General features: G+C 47.6%; 2 protein-coding genes across 3 annotated transcripts in view; both read right to left on the reverse strand.

Moving 5' to 3' along the window:
* Positions 1 to 3,121: 3,121 nt before the first annotated feature.
* On the reverse strand, positions 3,122 to 5,124 carry LOC128594520 (phosphoribosyl pyrophosphate synthase-associated protein 1-like). Its single transcript, XM_053603396.1, has one exon. It carries the CDS (start codon positions 4,861 to 4,863, stop codon positions 3,706 to 3,708), a length of 1,158 nt encoding a protein of 385 aa, XP_053459371.1. The 5' UTR covers positions 4,864 to 5,124; the 3' UTR covers positions 3,122 to 3,705.
* Positions 5,125 to 14,096: 8,972 nt separating this feature from the next.
* GLP1R (glucagon like peptide 1 receptor) overlaps positions 14,097 to 22,137 on the reverse strand; it is a 37,086-nt gene continuing 29,045 nt past the window's right edge. The window contains exons 11-14 of one of the 2 annotated variants that reach the window (XR_008382644.1): positions 21,929 to 22,067; positions 21,012 to 21,053; positions 15,272 to 15,491; positions 14,097 to 15,185 (exon numbers count right to left, since the gene is read on the reverse strand). Coding sequence is in view for 1 of the 2 variants with exons in the window: in XM_053603733.1 (XP_053459708.1) it covers positions 15,324 to 15,491; positions 21,012 to 21,053; positions 21,929 to 22,067 (349 nt within the window). In the remaining variant the exon portion in view is untranslated. Of the gene's footprint in view, positions 15,492 to 21,011; positions 21,054 to 21,928; positions 22,068 to 22,137 lie in introns of both variants that reach the window. The other variant, XM_053603733.1, reaches the window with a different exon arrangement.

A 22,137-nucleotide genomic window follows, 5' to 3' on the forward strand; every position in this document is an offset into this window, starting at 1 on the left:
TCAACTTCTCTGTACTGTAGGGTCTTCCTACTTGCTGTTCCCTTTACTGGGCACCCACTCCCCTAGATAATCCCAGGGCTTGCTACCTCACTCCATTTGGATCTTTCAGGTCTCACTTCATCAAAGAGGCCTCCCCTGACCACCCAGTCTAAAAATAGCACCCTCCCCCATGTCTCTGAGTCCTTTTCTGCCTCTCTCCTTTGGTAAACATTTTATTGATCATATTTTAGTCACTGTTAGAGAAAAGCATATGTGTTTCCAGGCAGAGTATTTTTATACATGTGGCAGTTCACTTACAGTGGGCCATCTCCAGGGACTGAAATAGCTTTGTTATACCGAGCTTGTTTTAATCATATTCCTTGTAATGACTTTTCCCTGGCGATTGAGATTGAGTTTGGCAGTGCCCAGCATACTGCAAAATGGCACAGGGTAATATGCAGGAATTACTTTGTTCTAGATCAGCAGTTCTTAACCTGTGGATCGTGACCCACAGGAACTGTATTAAAGGGCCACGGCATTAGGAAGATTGAGAATCACTGTTCTAGCTCCTTATCAATAAAAAAATAACTAAAGTCTTTGGCTATTCTGGCTCTTCTTGTGGATTGTTCTAGGTTCTGTCCCACATGTAATTTTCAAAGAACTAGTCACGGAACCAGGAGAACTTCCTAGACATTTTAGAATCCACGTGAGCTAATGAAAGGTTGGCCAGTGTGAGTAGGGAGACTAGAGAGATACTTGCTGAAGGAAGGGGATCAGGTCAGAAATTCATGTTGGGACACGACAGCTTTGGAGGATCCAGACTCAAAGAGAGAGAGGTAGGATTCTTTTTTTTTTATTATTGTTAAATCATAGCTGTGTACATTAGTGCAATCAAGGGGTACAATGTGCTGGTTTCATATACAATCTGAAATATTCTCATCAAACTGTTCAACGTAGTCTTCATGGCATTTTCTTAGGTATTGTATGTAGACATTTGTATTCTGCATTTAGTAGGTTTCACCTGTACCCATTCTAAGATGCACCGTAGGTGTGGCCCCACCCATTACCCTACCTCCCCCCTAACCTCCCCGCTCCCTTCCCCTTCCTTGGCCCTTTCCTCATAGTCTTGTGCTATAGTTGGGTTATAGCCTTCATGTGAAAGCTATAAATTAGCTTCATAGTAAGGCTAAATACATTGGATACTTTTTCTTCCATTCCTGAGATACTTTGCTAAGAAGAGTATGTTCCAGCTCCATCCTTGTAAACATGAAAGAGGTAAAGTCTCCATCTTTCTTTAAGGCTGCATAATATTCCATGGTATATATGTACCACAATTTGCTAGTCCATTCGTGGGTTGATGGGCACTTGGGCTTCTTCCATGACTTAGCAATTATGAATTGAGCTGTAATAAGCATTCTGGTACAGATGTCTTTGTTATATTGTGATTTTTGGTCTTCTGGGTATAAACCTAGTAAAGGAATTATAGGATTAAATGGCAGGTCTATTTTTAGGTCTCTAAGTATTCTCCAAACATCCTTCCAGAAAGAACGTATTAGTGTGCATTCCCACCAGCAGTATAGAAGTGTGCCCTTTTCTCCACATCCACGCCAACACCGCTGGTTTGGGGATTTTGTTATGTGGGCTACTCTTACTGGGGTTAGGTGATATCTCAAAGTAGTTTTGATTTGCATTTCTCTGATGATTAATGATGACAAGCTTTTTTTCATGTGTTTGTAGATTGTGGTCTGTCTTCTTTGGAGAAGTTTCTCTTCAAGTCCTTTGCCCACCCTGAGATGGGATCACGTGTTTTTTTCTTGATAATAAGTTTGAGTTCTCTGTGGATTCTGGTTATTAGACCTTTGTCAGAGACATAACCTGCAAATATTTTCTCCCATTCTGAGGGCTGTCTGCTTGCTTTACTTACTATGTTATTGGCTGTGCAGAAGCTTTTTAGTTTGATCAGGTCCCAGTAGTGTATTTTTGATACTGCTTCAATTGCCTGGGGAGTCCTCCTCATAAAATATTCACCCAGGCCAATTCCTTCAAGAGTTTTCCCTGCACTTTCTTCAAGTATTTTTATAGTTTCTTGTCTTAAGTTTAAATCTTTTATCCAGTGACAGTCTATCTTAGTTAATGGTGAAAGGTGTGGGTCCAGTTTCAATCTTCTACAAGTAGCCAGCCAGTTCACCCAGCACCATTTGTTAAATAGGGAATCTTCCCCACTGAATGTTTTTAATTGGCTTGTCAAAGATCAAATAACAGTAAGTAGCTGGATTCATCTCTTGGTTCTCTATTCTTTTCTCTGTTTTTGTGCCAATACCATGCTGTTTTGATCACTATCAATTTAGACAGTCTCAGGTCTGGTAGCGTGATTCCTCCTGCTTTGTTTTTATTGCTGAGTAATGTTTTGGCTATTAGAGGTTTTTTCTGATTCCATATAAAACGAAGTATTATTTTTTCAAGATCTTTAAAATATGACAATGGAGCTTTAATAGGAATTGCATTAAAATTATATATTGCTTTGGGTAGTATAGACATTTTAACAATGTTGATTCTTCCCAGCCATGAGCATGGTATGTTTTTCCATTCGTTAACATCTTTAGCTATTTCTTTGCTTAAAGTTTCATAGTTCTCTTTGTAGAGAGAGAGCTTTCACATCCTTTGTTAGGTATACTCCCAAATATTTCATCTTCTTTGGCACTACTGTGAAAGGAATAGAGTCCTTGACTGTTTTTTTGGCTTGGTTATTGTTGGTATATATAAAGGCTACAGATTTATGGGTGTTGATTTGGTAGCCTGAGACATTTTCTGTATTCCTTGATCACTTCTAAAAGTTTTACACAAGGAATGCCTAGTGTTTTCCAGATAAACGATCATATCATCTGTGAAGAGTGAAAGTTTGATCTCTTCTGACCCTATGTGGATACCCTTGATCGCCTTTTCTTCCCTAATTGCAATGGCTAAAACTTCCATTACAATGTTAAAGAGCAATGGAGACAATGGGCAACCTTGCCTGGTTCCTGATCTAAGTGGAAATGATTTCAATTTAACTCCATTCAATACGATATTGGCTGTGGGTTTGCTGTAGATGGCCTCTATTAGTTTAAGAAATGTCCCTTCTATAGCAATTTTTTTTTTTTGGCAATGAATTCTTTTATTTGCAACTTTAGAGCCACACAGATACCCAGAGATGGGACACTATTTTCTAATCTGATGTCCTTGGGGGGAGTAACAACATGAATGCTTCATTGTTTAATGGCTGTAGGCACAGCAGTTTCTGAAAGAAAAATAGGATTCTCTATCATAAAGACTTGAAGTTGACTAGAGAGAGGATGACAGGACAGGAACAGGGCAGGCACTCAGCTTCCTCAACCAGGTTTGACATCAACACTTGTACTTCCCTGCAGTTGAAACAATGATGGTCATTACAGAGCTAAGACTTTAAATGCTTTTAACTCCTCTTTTAAATCAACAAGATTTTCAGATTCTTTACTGGAAAGCATCTATAAGTTTTGTTTAAGGAACAAGGCTGATGATGGCAGCCATTTAAGGCCATTTTATTGATCCATTAGCTCATCTTAATGCCTCCTACCCACCAATCTTGGTGACAGAGACTAACTCCGATTATTTCCCATCCTCCCTTGCAAGCAAACACGGTGTACGTAACTGGTGGCACTGCTTTTTGCATGTTTTCCTTCGGTGTTCCAGAGTCAAGGCTAGTGAAAGCTAGTCATCCACAGTGATGTTTCGGAAAAGGTAAGCCATGGATTCTCTGTTATGGATTCTTCGAATAGCTTCAGAAAGAATCAAACTTATATCCACAGTCTTGATCTTGGGACACTGCAGCTTCTGCACCTCATGAGGCATAGTATTCGTCACCACCACCTCATCAATGGAGGACTCCTCAATCAGGCGGGGGGCATCTGCAGACAGGATGCCATGGGTGGCCATGACATAGATTTTATAAGCACCTTTCTCTTTCAGGATCTCTGCAGCAGCAACAAAACTCTCCACATCGTCAATAATGTCATCCACTATGATTGCAATGCAGCCTCCAACATCTCCAATGACAGTTATTGGTGGCTTCTCTTTGGCCATCATCAATGGCAACTCCAGGCCCAGGTGCACAGTGGCTTTTTTGACCATAGTGGGAGAGTGGCGACCATCATCTATGTCCAGCTCTGTGCACTGAGCTTCCCCGTGGATGACAGCCAAGCCCAGACGCAACCTCTCAGCATAGGACTGGGCCCTTTTTGCAGCATCAGGAGACTTAGCTACAATGACTGCATTTCTGTAATTTGGAATTTCTTCCTGGATATACTGAAGCAGGAAAGGTGAGGCTCTGAGGTTGTCCACAGGAAAGCTGAAAAAGCCTTGTATCTCCTTTTGGTGAAGGTCCATAGTGATAATGTGAGTTAGACCTGCTTTCGCCAGCATGGACGCGAGGAGCTTGCACACGATGGAGCCCCTCTTCCTCATCTTGCTCTGCTTGCTGTAGGGGAAATAAGGGATGACTCCAATAATACTCCAGGCACAGGAAGTCTTCAACGCATAGGCCATGATCAGCAACTCCATCATGGCTGTATTCACATCTCTGGGTATTGTCTGTATAATGAAAATATCTTGGCCACCAACAGACTCTTTCATTTCAACTCTTGTTGCTCCATTGGTCTCTTGGTATACAACAGAATTCCCCAATTCAGCACCAAGACACTCGGTGATGTGCTTGGCCAGCTCCGTGCAGGTGGCCGTGGAGTTGGCCGAGAAGACCCAGTAGCAGGTGCGGGCGGCGTTCATGGCTGGCGGGACCACGGGGCGGGCTCTCGGGGTGCGGATGGCAGAGGACGCGGACAGCAGTGGGAGCAGCAGCAGTTTCTTGGGCATATCGTCCCACCGGAGGCGCTGTTACAGCCGGCCCCACGCAGGGCTGGACCCCGCAGCAGCTCCAATTGTGTCGGTCGCGAGGCCCAAGTCCGACCAAGGGGTCTGACTGAGAAAGGTGCTAAGAAGCCCAGCACCAGTGGAGGGAGGCCGGAGATCCCCACTCTCGGTGTCCCTCAAGCCACGAGGAGCGGCTGTGGAGACACACTCCTTGGGACCTACACTGCAGCCACCTCCGCCGAAGGCAAGGCCACCGCTATACCAATTTTCTTAAGTGTTCTGATCATGAAGGGATGCTGGATATTATCAAAAGCTTTTTCTGCTTTTCAATTTCTGCTTTCTGCTTTTCAATTTCTTTCAATTGAAAGAATCATATGGTCCTTATTTTTTAGTTTATTTATGTGCTGAATTATATTTATAGATTTACATATATTGAACAAGCCTTGAGACCCTGGGATAAATCCTACTTGGTCGTGGTGTATAATTTTTTTGATGTGTTGTTGGATTCTGTTTGTTAGGATCTTATTGAGTATTTTTGCATCAATATTCATTAGTGATATTGGTCTATAATTTTCTTTTCTTGTTGGGTCTTTTCCCTGGTTTGGGGATCAAGGTGATGTTTGCTTCGTAGAATGTGTTGGGTAATATTCCTTCTTTTTCTCCAAGCCCAGGAGTTTGAGGTTGCTATGAGCTGTGACACCAAGGCACTCTACCCAGGGCAACAACCCGAGGCTCCAGTGTGCCAAAACCAGTCTCACTCTGCCCCCTGAGGGTTAAGGCTGTAAGGCAGCTCAGTCCCTGCCTTTAGGCTGCTCAGTCACTAGGTTACTAGCTCCCGCTCGATCCTTGTTCTGTGACCCTGAGGGCGGAGCTTGCTGTGGCAGTTCTCTCACAATGGCTCCCTGCGGCCCACAGCCAAACACTATTAGCTCTGTCCAGCTCAGCGGCTCAGTCTGGGGCCCTAGACAATGCCCAAAGTTCTCCACACTCCTGCTCAAGCTCTCCCCAAGGCAGTTCAACTGAGTACCAAGTCCAAAAACACAGAAATGGTTCACAGGTAAGGCCTTTCTGATTTGCAGTCTCACTGCTGCTTGTACTTACGGTTGCCGGCGGGATTAGGTTGATCGAACACATGCAACCACTTGTCAGTTTTCCACTGTTTTTGTCCTCCTCTTGGGGTCCAGAAGTCCCTTGCTGACTCCCTGTATCCTCAAAGGGATGATTATAGGCAGATCCCACCAGTCAGAGATGCCTGGAGTCTTATCTCCCTAGACTCACCATGCCCAGTTGCAGGGAAGCTGTTACTCGGCCGCCATCTTGCACCACCACCACCCGCCCAGGACCACTTCTGAGAGGTAGGATTCTGAAGCTCACACAGGTTTCTGCATTGTCTCTGCTGTAGCCTTTGGGGATCTACTACATCAATGCTGTCTCTGAATGTGGCTGAAGAAAACTGTTCCTTATGTGGGTAGCTGATGCAGAGGGTGCATGAGCCCAACTTGTCATTATGGAGATGGGGGATTGCTAGGGTCTGGGTGCTCTGAGGAGACTTGTACCACGGATGCAGATAGTCTCAAGAGCTATTGCATTTCTCATGCAAGAAGTGACAACAACACTAGCTCAGTGATGGAGACTGAGAGGACCACTCCTAGCTGAAGAGCGTCTGTGTCTGAGAAGCAGGCAGAGTTCAAGCCTACGAGAGTGAGTGGGAGCTGCCATTGCAGCTTAAGCTGAGGCTCCAGGGATATGGCCCCATCACGCTTTGGTTGGCAGGCTTCATGATCTTTGCCAGTTTCTAGAAGATATTTCTGTAAATACCTTACGTAACTGTGACGTTCTCAATGTTATAGATGTTTTTCCTGATGGCTAAGATGATTCCAACACAGTGTAATTCTCAAGTTCTTTTATATAATATGCATGTGTATAAGACATCGTTTCATCTGTATTGCTAACTGCACCTTCCCGAAGGATGCCTGTGGAAGTACAGAAGTGAGATGTCTTGGCTATGGTGTCTCCAATCTCCAGTTTTTCTAACACGGGGATTTGAAAGATAAGAGAGCTTCAGGGTGTTTTCATTGTGAAGTGGCATCTAATCGATGGGCGCCAGTGGGGTTCATTAAAACTGAATTCAATTTTCTAGGAAATTTGAAGGTTCAGAAGCTTTCTGGAGGGCAAAAATATGGTGGTAAAACACTTGTTTCTTTCAGCCAGAAACATACATAATGGTTACAGATCGTTGAAGATTATACCTAAAGGGAAAGTAACCATGGCCTTTTTGTTGTAACTATTAAATTTGAGTAGTTGTGTTCCCAAGTATGTTTCTAATACCACCTTAGGTCACTGGAATTGAAAATCCTTCTGTAAACATCATTTATTGCCTTAAGTCCTTGCTCTTTTACCCTAGAGATTTGGAAAATTAAAAAAATTCTCTTCCTATCCCCTCTGGGTGTTACTAGTCTGCTTCAGCCCCAAGGCAATCCATCTCTTGGCATGGGACTGCCCACTGTTTGTAATTCTCAGGTATTGATTTTATTCTTGGTTGGAAGTTGTACCACAAATTAATTCTGAGGTCTACTTGTCCTAAAGGAGGGGGCCGTCATAATTCATTCTTACACCAGTGCCCAACATCAGTGAGGGAAAAAATAAGTTTTATTGGATTCACTGTAGGCTGTGGGTCTTTTCTTTTTCCAAAATCATTGTGTTAGTTAAAATCAGCCTTTGCCAAAGAAAACTATCTATCACAGTTTGGGATTGCAAAACTCTACAGGGAAAGCACTCAGATTTATGGAAGGAAGAGTTAATAACATGGACTAGAGGTTGGGCTCCTAACCTGTTTCCTGTCACTTGCCGCTGGTCATTCTTTCTTTTTTCCTCCTCTACGATTTCCTCTTCTCATTTACTACAGCTCTTTTTCACATTTAAACAGGCTGCTGTTTTTCTTTTTTCTTTATCTACTTATGTTCTGTCCTCTTTATCTCTCTTCCCCAACCTAACCTTCCCACCTTGGGGACACTCATTTCCTTGTCATCCACAATATCAAATCTATTTTCCCACCTTCAGCCATCTGGCTGCATTTGTTATTTATTCTCACTTGTACATCTGGTTTCCTTCTCCCCCTCCCCACTATTTTTAACTGGGAAACCCCACAGTTTCCAGTCTTTTCGCATGTGTGGGGGGTGTGGGGAAAGTGGGGCAGGGAGGGAGAAAGAAAGACAGAGATTGAAAGAGACTGAACTTTGCATGTTCAGAGCATAGGATTTTGAGAGGACAGTAAGAGAAGAAGTGGGGAGGGACTCCCAACCCGTGGAAGCGCTGATATGCAATGGGCATATGAGTAACAGCCTTCATAAATTCTATGCAGAACTCAGTCACCCCGGCCTGTGGGGCAGCAATTACTGGAATGTTGGCTTTCCATTGCATGCACATACAAGTGATCCTGGTGGCTCAGCACAGCAGGGCAGCTCCCCTTATACTTTTTTTAGGCTGAGGTTAAGCCCTATGAAGCCAAAGTACAACCTCAGAGAAAGAAGGTGCACTCTAACTTACACCTGCCTAGAACCGTGGGGGTTGCTAACTTCTTTGGAAAGAAGGGAATGGAGAGAAAGCTCCATTTTGCTCCCACTGAGTGACAGAGGCAGGGTCCAGACAGGGAAGCATAGCAGGGGAGTGTATGAAGTCAATTGTGCAGGGAAACCAAGATGCAGCCGTTCTGCCTGCAGATAGTGGGAGTTGGCTGAATGTATAACTTGCTCTCAGGGTAAGAATTATTACGTTTGAAAGAGACAATTACCACAGCTTGTCTAAAAAGGGATGTTTAAGGAGACCTTCATTGTTCTTTAAACAGAGGTAACTGAAATGGGGAAATTAGGATAGTCTGCAGTTCCTCTGCTCTATAGTTGTAAGATCTAGATAGTGAGTAATTATTTAAATTGGAGAAAAGTTCATTTTTCTGAAGATGAATCTCTGAACAGAAGCTCCATTCAAATTCTGTGGCCACTTTGCAAACATGGCTTGGGCTTTTATAACTTTTTTTTCCCTCTTCTTTTTTTTTTTTTTATTATCGGGGATCCATTGAGGGTAGACTTTTTTTTTTTTTTTTAATGGATGTAATGGACTGAGTTCATTTAGACAGGGGAGATCAAATGAATGAGTGGAATTAGAAAGCACATCCATTTTGCCTTCAGTCATTGTTTAAGCCACTCGACCACCCAGCTTCTCTAATTAAATGACATTGCAGTCCCTGTGTAAAGGCTGCAATAGATAAATTAGTACTTGGTAGGTGCTTTGAAGATGAAAATCACAACGTGAGTAATGAGCAAAGGGTTTTTTCCCTTAGGCTGGAAACAGCATCTTTTGTGTTCTCCTGCTGCACCATGAATCACCTGGGTTGACACTGCAGGAAACCTCGTCTCCCAAAGGAAGAGCAAGAAAGACGCAGTAGTGAGGAGCTTTTATTTGCATTATAGGGCAAATTAGGAAAGCGCCTGCATCCATTCATGTCTCTACAAGGAATTATACACCATACACATCCGCGACTATATATGTAGCTCGTATTTTACAAGAATTTATACATTAAGAAATTGCATGGAAATGATCTTGTTTAAACATTCACAAAGAGTAAGCATCCCCCAAGAGCGCTGAAGACAGAAATTTAGCTTTGGTCCTCCTAAGAGCTCAGCTCCCCTCTCTTGGCACCTTTAAAGATCTGTGTCAGATCCCTCCAAAACTGAGGGGATGTTGAAATGCGTCTGCTTGGAGGATGCAGTGATTATTTCTAGTGGAAGGAGCTTAGAAGAATTGCAGATTTGGAAATAAAGCCTGAACTGTTTGGCAAGATCTAGCACTGACTGGGGCGAATTTTGCCCTTTCTGCAGCGGCCCCACTGGCTTCCCTGCAAAGAAGCCAAGAACTGAACTTGTGGGAACTCTTTTCTTATCAACGCTACATATCTAAACATTTTTTTAAAGGCAAAACACTGTAGATAGAGTCTAAACACTCTCATTTATGTATGTTTTCCTTCTGGTTTGCTTTGACACCGGGATAATTAGCCATGCTAGAGTGTCTGGGTTGACTAATTACTGACAGTTTGACGGGCCCCATTGGAAAGGTCGCATCACCCGATGTAAGTTAGGATCCAAGCCGGTGGCTGCCACGCTCCTCACTGTGCCAGAATGTGTTACAGAATGAGGGGCATCATTTTCAAGGCTGGCGGTGCCTCTCAGCTGCTCCCCCAAATCTGTCACAGCTGAAAGAACAGCGTTCACAGTGTGCCTAGCAGGGCAGCTGGGGGAAGAGGAAGGAGTTTGGCTGCATCAGCCACAGCTAGAGAAGGTCCTGAAAACAATTGTCAAAACAGGCAAAGGGTCTCCCCTCAGATTCAGATACAGGCAACGTCCAAGAGACTTGGGGAGTTATTGGAAAACAGTTATGCTTATCTGCTTCCTGCCGGTCTGTATCCATCGACAGAGCAGAAGTAATTATAGATACCGCAGACGTACTGTGGCATTAAGTAAAGTGTTGGTAATTATGCTGCTTAACAACACTTCCTGATACAGCCCTCTGCAGGGCCGGAGCACCAGGCTGGGCCAAAGATGACAGTGTAGGGGCCTGGCAACGCTGCTGCCAGAAGTTTCTCACACCGGGCCATCTTCTTTCCCAAAGGAACTTACTCCAGCCACAAACGGAAAAGGAAAAGTGAGAGTTGACACTAATTTGGTCTCTGCTGTCTATTTAGCATGTCACTCACAGAGCTGTCTGAGCAGAGGAGACCTCCATATTTTATTGGAGAATTTTTTGTAGTTTGTCTCATAGAAGCCAAAAGCAGGGTCAGCACTGTAGATTAGAATCAATTCAGTGGAGGGAAAAATAAACCTTTGAAATATATTTTGCCTTCTCTGAGCACGTCGTAGGCATTAGCAATAATGGGAGCCCTGTCTGTGCATGGAGAGGAAGCATCTTCCACTTAGACTCCCAAACACCCTCGCCTTCGGTTGGTTGTCCTATGACCTTCCCAGTGGGTGATGCTTGTGGATTCGGCATCTTCTAACTTCTTGCTACTATGCACAGGAGGATCTCTCTCTCTGTCTCTCTCATCACTCACACACTCACACACAATATTCCTCCTGGAAGAAAGAAACAGGAGGGAATGAGGCAGGGAGGTCTCTTATCTGTGAGCTGCTGGAACTTGGCCAACATTGATCAGGGTGGCTGAGACCTTAAGGGCAAGGATGGAGACTGAGCACTTGTCCTTCGTAGTGCTGTGCTTTGCTAGGTTACAGTTGCCCAGTTTGCTAGCCTTCTCCAAATTCTGGGAGTTCCACAGAGGAAAAGAGGAGGTTAAGACCTTTCAGGGTCTTTTAGTGCACTCCATGCGCTATCAGTTCAACTTTTCAAACACAGTTGCATCAGAAAAACATTAAGCCAATCCATTAAAAGACTGCTGGAATTGCTTTCCAAGATGGCACAGGTGCTGTTTCTATGCTTATATGTGCTCTGGTACATTTCATTTGTTAGTTTTCCATCCACCAGGATGACGAGGTGGGTGAGCAGAAATAGTAAAGCACACCCTCCCCCCTCCCCAGTATAAATTACCAAGGAGGTGCCACTTTCACCATCTAACACGTCTCCCTTTGCCGTGTGTCTCCTCATCCATAGACATTCCAGATAACACTACCAGCTTTCACATGGAGCATCCTGATTGGCCATTTATACTTTCCACCTATCCTTCTTGGAGACCTCATGTTCTGGGAGGCAGGGGCTGGCCTGGGACCTGGCCCAGCTCAACCACCATTTGGCAGAGTGACCTTAGGCAAGTCACCTCAACAAGCCTCAGTAGATCAGGCCAGGAGGGATAGCCAAAGTCTTTCTGTGCTCTGAGTCGCCTGGAACTCCACTGCAGTGCCCTTCAACATGAGGTGCATTTAGGCGCTCGAAGATCATGCCTACAATCCAGAAAGTCATTTTAAAAGCAAGGCAACTTTGATGTAAGTGGTTTGTTTTAGTTCTGTGATGTAGCTGCTCTAAAGACTGGCATGGCAAAGACAAATTGACATGATTCACGCTTCTGACAAGTTTGAGGAAGCTGGCCAGAGTGCTGAACTCAGCCACGATTCATGACAGCCATTAAACCTTGCTGGCTGCCTACTACACCCTGCCGGTCAGCAACAGTACCCCAGGAAAGAAGCAGCCCAGAGAGAATGTTCTCAGCAAGCGCCAGACACTAGGCATTAGGCATGTAAACAGCTGGTGGAATTTCAGAGTACATTGCATTCGATAGTTCCCAGACCTTTGGAGCTATATTTAGCTGAGGCTAGTTTGGAAATAGCTTAGAAGGATTGCAGTGCCATTCAATGAATATTTATGGCACCGGGATCTTGGAGCAAAGAAAAGATTTCTTCAGTTTGGGATCTGGCATGTCTCTGGGAAGGAGAAACTTCCTCAGTGTTAAAAGGCTGGAGGTGTGATGAGCCTTCTGAATTCGGGAATCACCCATTCCAGTTGGGAAGAGGACTCGACTGACAGTTTAAACCAAATACTCTGGGCTTGCCGAGTGCCTAACTAAGCACCTTCTTCCCTACAATCCTCCCTTGAGCAATTTATTTATTTCACACAGATTCTGTCAGATGTTGCTTTGTGATGTATTAATGACTCACAAAATCTTCATTTTGTCCAACACCGAAACACTCGTGCCAGAGCAGTACCCACGGCAAACGTTAAACCACGGTCTCACCCCGGACACACCCAACCTCCCCTGCCACAAGGGAAAGCAAGTAAGTGGGGCCTGTTGGGGAGCCTACCCTTGTCCTGGGGAAGCAGGACCGCCTCCCTCCCACATCGTCTCAGTCAAGGAGGCACGCTGCACAATTCCTTTCTTTAGCCTGAGGTTCAACTTCCCCATTAACATAGACAACACTTCACTGAAACTGAAGTATAAGAAATTTTCTGCTTGATGTGTTTTATGGCCTATTATTATTTTCTCTGCACATCACATGCCTATCTGAGGGGCACCAGAGAATGTGTCTGCTGTAAGGCGTTGGGGAGGGCTTGCCACCATTTAAAAAGGAAGAAGGAGAGTTTGACTCATAAAGGAATCTATCTGAAGCCTCTCCCTCTGCCCTCCCCAGGAGGTCCCAACACCTGAGAGTTCTCTCTGGCTGTGCAAACCTCCTTGGCATCCATGGACTCGCCAGTCTTCCCCGATGGCTGTCCCTCCTTCTTCTGGGTCTGTGCAATGCTGTGGTGTGTCTGCATTCTCACCATAGCTGGGGCGGGATTGATAGGTTTTTCCCGTCCAGCCTTTCTGCTGCCCATTATTTATGGGATAAGGCTGGAGGCAGGGCAAACTTTAATTAGCTCAAAGTGTGGGTGAGTCAAATCAATTATCACCTCACTCCCTGAAACATCACACAACCATGATTTAGTTCTTATTTCCATCAGGTGGGAGAAATCCAAATTGACCGCTGCACATACGCAGCAATAAGGGAATGTGAATAAACATACGACTATTCACAGCAGTGAGGGAGTGTGAATACACATACGACTATTCACAGCAGTAAGGGGGTGTGATACACATACGACTATTCACAGCAGTAAGGGAGTGCGAATACACATACGACTATTCACAGCAGTAAGGGGGTGTGAATACACATAGACTATTCACAGCAGTGAGGGAGTGTGAATACACATACGACTATTCACAGCAGTGAGGGAGTGTGAATACACATACGACTATTCACAGCAGTGAGGGAGTGTGAATACACATACGACTATTCACAGCAGTAAGGGGGTGTGAATACACATAGACTATTCATAGCAGTGAGGGAGTGTGAATACACATACGACTATTCACAGCAGTAAGGGGGTGTGATACACATACACTATTCACAGCAGTGAGGGAGTGTGAATACACATACGACTATTCACAGCAGTAAGGGGGTGTGATACACATACGACTATTCACAGCAGTGAGGGAGTGCAAATACACATACGACTATTCACAGCAGTAAGGGGGTATGATACACATACGACTATTCACAGCAGTGAGGGAGTGTGAATACACATAGACTATTCACAGCAGTGAGGGAGTGTGAATACACATAGACTATTCACAGCAGTGAGGGAGTGTGAATACACATACGACTTCACAGCAGTAAGGGGGTGTGAATACACATACAACTTCACAGCAGTAAGGGGGTGTGAATACACATACGACTATTCGCAGCAGTGAGGGGGTGTGAATACACATACGACTATTCACAGCAGTGAGGGGGTGTGAATACACATACGACTATTCACAGCAGTGAGGGGGTGTGAATACACATACGACTATTCAAAGCAGTAAGGAGGAGTGAATACACATATGACTATTCAAAGCAGTAAGGGAGTGTAAAGACAGTACATACAAGCTCCCAGTGGAGGATTTCAAAGGCAGGGGAAGCTGGCCTCCACAATAACAATGCAGACAGCTGGTTTTCCTGGGAGAGTCTCTTCTTGGTCACATCTCATAAAGTTAGAGGGGAGCACCCAAACCTCTATTCAAGATACAGAGTCTGGTCACAGATAAAAAGTGCTCCCATGGAGAGATGGAGGCAATGGGTCCTTTGGCCCTCTGGGTTCCTGGCACTGGCAGGTAACCTATATCCACTCTGCAGACATTCCTGAAGTACCCAAAGATGAACCCCAGAGGGTTCCTGAGCATCATTAAAACAGAGCTGGAGCTCACACACCAGTCTGGCCTCTTCAGCGGCAGCCTTGCCCTGGTTCCCTGGCAGAAACAGGAACCAAAGCAACTCAGATACCCGGGGAAGAAGTGGGCACCACTGCAGAAAATCTTCAGGCACTTTCTCAATGCTTATTCTTAATACCACCCACAGCCACTTCCAGAAAAGCTGCTGGTGGTGGCCCAAACAAAGCCCCCCAAGGAAAAACTGGGTAGTGAGATGAGGGGATGGAGTGAGAGGAACAAGTACCCTAGACACAAAAAGCTTCCCTTAATGAGAAGGCAGATGAGGGCAGGTACCTCACCAACACAGGCAGAGCAGCCTTCCAGGCCCGTGTTTGGCTGAGGTTATATGGGCATCTTTCAGATCCACCTCTTCTTTTAAGCCCCAATCCCAGTAATAAGCCATTGACCTTGAGTTTGAGCCTGGGGTTGATTTGCTGCTCTGCTTAAGGGAACCCCAAGGGCCTTGCCACTTAAAGGGAAGAAATCCTCCTCATTTTCACAGCAATCATTTTTCCTGGCCTCTCACCACAGTGATCAAATTAGCAGACTGCTTCTCCTCTGAGAAAACGTGTCCATGGTCCCGGAGGCACTGCCCACTTGCCTGTCTCGTGGGTTTCAGAAAGGAAAGCAGAGATGTATGTGTGCATGTGTCCCTTCCTTCCCTGTCCCTGGGAGGGTCTCTCCCACCTGGGGTGGCTGCCCAGCCAGCAGCAAGGACCACGGGGTGGGCACTGTAGTCTTAGCTGCAGGACGCCTGGCAGGTGGCCGCATACACGCTGCTGCCCACGGTGGCCCCACTGCTCAGACTGCTACTGGGACACTTGAGGGGCTTCATGCTGCTGTCCCTTTGGATGTGCAAGTGCTCCAGCCGCCAGCGCTCCCAGCTCTTCCGAAACTCCATCTGGACCTTCCGTGGGGGAAAGGAGGGGAACAAAAGCCATCATGCAAGGCAACTGCCCACAAAATGGCTCTATTATTACATTAGTGGGGAAGGGAAAAAATCCACTGCATTATATTAAGAGACACAAGTCAAGGCCTTCGGGCGCCTAAATTAATATCCCAATAAAATTGTTTATTGTTGTCTCCTATTTTCTGCATCTCCTCAGGAGGGAGATGGCTTGATGACCTAATTGGTCTTTTCCATCTCTAAACTCTGTGATTCAGCTAAGTACCTTTTACAATCCATCACAGTATTATTTAACGGAAGAGAAGAGAGTGAGGGAGAAACACAGGGAGATAGGAGACGGGAGAGAGAAGAGGGAGAGAGAGAACCTGACCTTGGAGCACACTCTCCTGATCCAGCTGGGACAACAGAGAAGGAGGACAGCAGCCCTGACCCCCCCGGTGCCTACAGCAGACCCTTCTAAACTCCCCAAGGGCTTCTCTCTGGGCCCTAGCACCTCACGGGGGAGTCAGAGGGAAGGAAGAAAGAGCTGAAAGCAGCAGCATCAGCAGGGGGCCAGGAGCAGGGGCAGGGTGAGGGCTTCTCCGCAGACCCCCTGGGGGTTCTGTGCAGCCCAGACAGGCTCAGTCCACCCCAGTCCCTGTTTACTGGGCTCTGCCTCCCCCTCAGGAGAAGTCTTCTCAAACAGGTTGAAACTTAGGGACAAGATTGTTGAGGAAGAAAGACACAAATTCCAGTAATACTGCCGATAGAGCCTCAGTCTCTCCTGGGTTTGTGGCAATGCTGGGCTCCTGGTGATGACCAGGGACTCTGGTCCCCAGAGAGGTGACCGGAGCCTGCGCAGCTCGTCCTAAGGGGTCTGATCGCCCTTCTGGATGATGTTTCCAGAAGTTTGCTTTCTGGAGCTTCTTTGGCGTTCCCCAGCCTGGCCCCCTAGTCTTCCCACACCAGAGTATCTGGGGCCTGGGCTCTTTCCCTCAGGCCAAGTCACCAGGGCAGCCAGTGCCCGCAGCTGTGGATAAGGCACTCTCTGTCAATGCCCCTACCACCCCCCTGTGCAAACAATCCTCCTCCTCTCCTCCTTTGTCATCCATCTAGCTAAGCCCAGCAAGCAGCCTGGCACGGCCGCATGCCATCCCTTAAAAGAACTTTCTCTGTGCTGAGTGGAGTGGAGGTGGCCCAGAGCCTGGCTGCCAGACGGCAGGCAGCTGCAGCGTCACGAGCCCAAGTCTGGGCGGGGAGGGACGGAGGCCTCCCTACTCTGTGCCAGCTCACTGCCAGGTTGAACAGGTGCAGAGCACGTACTGACAGCTGGGATGGGGCTTCAGAGACTGACGACGGTCTCTGCTTGTGCAGTGGCAGGGAGGCCAGCCTGTCTCACAGCCCTCCCTCTAAGGAGGAGGGGAAAAGATGGTAAATGAGGCGCACACTTGGGAAACCACCTCAGAGACTGAAGAGGTCTCAGGGACACCCACAGGACTACCCAGAGAGTGGGCACACGGTGTCTCCTCCTGCCCCCATCTCCTCAGCACCTTTCCCGAACCTCTGCTGTGGCTCCGGTAATCACACAGTCACCCCTGAAATCTACCATGTATTGGGCACTCACTATAGGGCCAGCATTTTCCATTGATGATTTTAATTAACTTCCGCATCAGCCCTGCGAAACTGCTCCTGTTACAACATCCCACGCTCACAGGTGAGGTCTGAGGAGCAGAGTATTTACATACTACCCCAGGCCACTCAGCCAGGATTTGAGCCTAGACTGGGCCTAACTCCAACGCCGGCTACTGACTCCAGGCTTCCTGTCTGTGTGGCTCTCAAGATCTGCCTGTCCTCGGCCAAGCCTCCTCCCCCTTGGCTGGAGTGCCCCGTGGGCCAGGGTCACATCTTCCTCATCTCGGTGTCCCTGCACCTAGCACAGTGCCTGGCAGACAGCAGGTGTTTAATATGTGGGCTTTAAAGAAGCCAGAGAGAAACCCGAATATAAAGGAGCATCTAACATTGGTTCCTTCTGTTCTCAGTTATCAGAATAAAACCACAAAGACAACACAGATCCTGACCCTCGAACCCAGCACTTAGGCCCACACACTTCCCCCCCACGATCTGATGTCACCCTGCCCCTGCCCTCCAAGTCTGCAGTGCCGCAAACACTTCCTGGGGCACGCTCCCTGGCAGGCACCATGCTGGGCACAGGAGTTGGAGTGAATTAGGAAAGTGCATTCACCTGCACCTACAGTTGGGGAAACAGATTCAAGACAGGCAAATGCCTGATCACACAGCCTGGCAGTGGCAGGACGGGGCCACCACTCAGGGCTCCAAAGATACCAGCCACGGCAAAGTCATCCTCAGCGTCCTGTCCCTGTCCCCACTCCCTGACCACTAGCAGCTGGTGCAGGCTTTGGCAGTCACACAGGACCAACATCCAGGCCAACTTTTCTCCTATTGTCACAAGTACCAGGCATTGCCATAGCAACCCTGGGTCTAGAGAACAGCTCTGTGGACAAAGGCTTCGGCCCTGGAGGTACATGTCTTTTGTGGCCCAGTGTCTTTTCTTGTGCCTGTAGAAGCCAGAGTGTGAGCAGTCTGAGGTGACTTTAAAAGAACCAGGCAGTGCACTGAGGGGAGATGGGTCTCCGGGAACTCACAGCACAAGCCTGAGACAGCCCAAGGAGAGAGGCCAGCTGGGGCCTGCAGCCAGGCCTGGTCAGAGAGATGCTGCTTTGGAGATCTGGGGTCAAGTTCCTTGCTAAGGGCAGAGCAGGGGTATGTGCCTGTCCCTCCGTCCTTGCAAAGTCAAGCCAGCCATGGGTGGCAGGTGAGGAGGGAAGTGACTAGGTGCCTGGGTGTGCAAGTAGGGCTCCATGAGTGTGTTTCTACAGCATGGCTTTGGGGACAGACGAGAGAAAAGTAGAAAATGGGGCTGAGGGGATCGAGCCTCTGTCTCTCCCCATAGACCTCTGCTCCTCATCCCCGCCAGGGATATATGCTGCTCTGCACCTGTTCCTATCTCACCACGAGGCTAGAATATAAAGCAGCAAAACTTAGGGCTGGCTGAGAACAATTCCTAAAGGGAAGGCCACCCTGCAGAGCTCAGGTCTTCCCATGTCAACATTTGTGAGGACTCGGCCATAGGGGAGCACAGGGCTGCCATGTCAGGCTGCCACATCCTGCTGCCTCCTGTGGGCCTAGGATCTTTTGGGCGAAGCCCTTCCCTCCTCCCCTGGCCTACCCTCCAGACTGAGCCTGCTGTGCCCTCTGACACCCACCCACAGAAGCAGAGCAGGAATCCCATTTATGGGCCACCCCCTGCCTGGCACTGCCTCTGCCTGCGCCCCCCGCCACACAACACACACCCAGCTGCCCTGGAGACCTGGGGGGATCCCCACACCTACCTGGAACCAGCCCATTAGCTCTAAAACCTTTTAGATGCTGAATTGGGCTATTCTTTTCACCTTGCTGAGCCTTACTTTTCTCATCTGTAAATTGGGGATGCCACCTGCTACACAGCACTGGGTATGATAAAACACTTAAGCACCTTACAAAATACTTGTGTAGTAAGCCCTTAGGAAATGTTGGTTTCCCACCCTTTCAGAGACCTGAAGGCCATGTGCTCCATGCCCAACCTTCCCATAGGAAGCCAGCACAGGAGAGGCTGGAGGATACATCAGGGACAGGGGAACGCCCCATTCTTCTGCCTTTGGCCCAGCCTCATTTTCTCTGTATAGTGTCCTCTGAAATTTCCTAGGCCTGGGTCTCTGGGAATCACTATATCCTGGAATGATACCGAAATAGCTATTGCTTACTAAGCATCAGGAGAGGGTAGTGTGTTTCTTTATGCCAAGCACCTGGCATTGCCATGGCAAGCCTGGCTCTGGAGAACAGCTCTTGCTTACTGGGACAGGCCTTCAGCATCCCACTTTGAAGGAGAGGCCTGCTCTCTGTCCCCCTTTTCCACCTCTTTCAGATTGTACCTCATTTAATCCTCACAGGAATACTGTAGATAGGCATTATTACCCCATTTTTCAGGTGAAGAAACTGAGGTTCACCTAGGAGTGGGCATGTAACTTATCCAAAGTCACACAGCTCATTATGTGATGGGACCTAGAGCTGAGCAGAAACCCAATGCTGAGGTCTGCATCCCTGCATCTTTTCTGCACATCACATTTGTTTTTTGGCCATCTCACAGTTCCAGCAATACTCAGGTCTCAGCCCACTGTTCCCTCGGTGTCCCCCACACATAGAAAAGACATGTCTGTACTAATGCACTGATCCTAACATTCTGAACTCTGGGGTCCAGGCTCAGGGACAGAGAAGACACACAAAGAACCAGTCTTTGAGGACCAGTTTCCCTGAGCACCTGAGCCCAGCCCCATGGTTGCAAACTCTTGCCTGGGCCTGAATGGAGTTAAAGTCCTCAGTTTCCCCCCAGACTACAGGGTGGAGGTTGCCAACACTCTCCTCCCTGCTGGACTAACCCTCAGGGGACACCTCCTCAGGGGACCTTGCAGCTGCCGCCCATGCAATGTTTTATCTTCCCCTCTGGAAGGAATTTGGGGGAAGGTGTGTTGTGGTGTTTGTGACATTTCATTTGACGGCCCGGAAGTTGCTCCTGCTCTTAAAAGGTGCCCCTGTCCCACAGTAGACCAGGGCTCCTTCCTGCCTATGTGCTGAAAAACAGGGCGTTTTCTTCTTGCAGTCAGAGTTAACTGGGATCCTGGCTCTGCCACCGTCTCCAAACCTGGGGCAGGTTTCTTACTCTCTCTGATCATCAGTGTTCTCTATGTGACAAATGGGAATGTTGAAATCAGAATTTTAGGCCAAGCACAGTGGCAGATGCCTATAATCCCAGAACTCTGGCAGGCCAAGGTGGGTGAATTGCTTGAATTCAGAAGTTCGAGACCAGCCTGAGACAGAGTGAGACCCCCTCTCTAAAAGTAGCCCAGCATTGTGGCAGGCACCTGTAAGTCCCAGCTACTCAGGAGGCTAAGGCAAGAGGATCACTTGAGCCCAAGAGTTTGAGATTGCTGTGAGCTATGACACCATAGCACTCTACTGAGGATGACAGAGTAAGACTCTTGTCTCAAAAAAAAAAAAAAAAAAAAAAACGAGAGAAGTCATAATTTTAGCAAGGTTTTTTTTTGGTGGGGGGTGGTGAGGATGATAATTAAACATTAAAGTCCCGAGGACATGGCTACGCGGCTTGGGACTGTGTGTTAAATCACTTTGCAACAGACAGTCCTTATTACCCCAGTAGTTCACTCAGGACCCCCTTCACATGAGGCTGGGGCTTCCCCAGGCTCATACGTTAGGGTGTGCCTGCACTCATGTGTACGTGTATGTGCGTGAGAGAGAGACAGACAGATGGACTCCTGCGCAGACAACAATCTAGGACACAATGCCTCCTCCACACTACTGCCTCAGAGGGTGAGCGGGGTTTCAGCTGGAAAGACTGAAGCTCCAATGCACTCGGACTAGCCAAGGGTAGCAACCCACCAGAGTCCCTCCCTGCCCCTCAGACCTTACCTCATTGTTGACAAAGCAGTATAAGATGGCCACCATCAGCCCCTGGAAACAAGAGTCACATCAGTAGGGACCAACCAGGAGGGAGGCGCCTGTAGCAGGCCCTGGCCAGTAGTGCCTTGGGGCTCCATCCTCAATATCCCTCTCCTCAGATTCCTGGGTCTGCGGAGGGCAGTGGGTTCTTTCTCATTCCCTTTCTGGAGGACCAACAAGGCCTCTTGCTCAGATACCACAAACTTCTACAAACACGCCTCCTCAAGGAGGCCTGACCCAGTGAAGTTCACTGACTCTGAAGGTAGAGAGTATTCCCCACCCAGCCCTGTTGGTTCACTCAGACCTTCCGCTCCAGAACTTCTGTGTGTGTGTGTCCGGTGTGTGTCCACAAACGTGTGTCAATGCACACATGTCCATTCCACATGCTACAGGAATTTCATAACACTCTTCAGGGGCTGGGACCAGTTTCTTATATGTTCACACCTCCTTACTGTCATCTAATACTAGTAGAGAGGATCAGTTCTTTGCTTTGAAACTATTGACTATATAAATGTTTGTTTGGGCCTTCGTTTCTCCCTCGGCAAAACGGGGCTAATCCTGCATATCTCCTGGGCTTTGCGAGATTAAATGTACACTCTGTGGAGAACACCTGGCAGGCTGCCTGCACCCAGTAGATGGCAGCCTCGATGCCAGGCTAGGTGCCCAGGGCTATATCCAGGACAGCTTCTCATCCCATGTACCTGCAGAGAGGACTTGGGACACCTGAGGATTCTTGTCTGGCTCTGCCCTATCCATGGGACCTTGGGCAGTGGTCACTCCCCCAGGCCTCAGCCTGCCCGTCTGTTCTACCTGCATGATGAGGGATGGTGTCTACCCCACCCCCGCTCCCACACTTCCAGAACAAGAGGTCCCAGCAGTGTGGTCACCTGGAAGGAGGTGAAGGAGAGCTCTGTGAACAGCTTGATGAAGCGCAGGGTCCCCCGGGCATGCTCGTCCATCACGAAGGCAAAGATAACCTCATGGGTCCCCAGCAGGGGGATGAGGGTTAGTGTGGATTTGGCAAGCCTAGGGGTGCAGAGCAGAGATTGCTAGAGTCATTCTGAACCCTTCCCATGGACTCTTTTCCCTTTTCTAT

This window comes from Nycticebus coucang, chromosome 9, assembly GCF_027406575.1.
Source record: "Nycticebus coucang isolate mNycCou1 chromosome 9, mNycCou1.pri, whole genome shotgun sequence".
In the NCBI taxonomy this organism is placed as follows: Eukaryota; Metazoa; Chordata; class Mammalia; order Primates; family Lorisidae; genus Nycticebus; species Nycticebus coucang.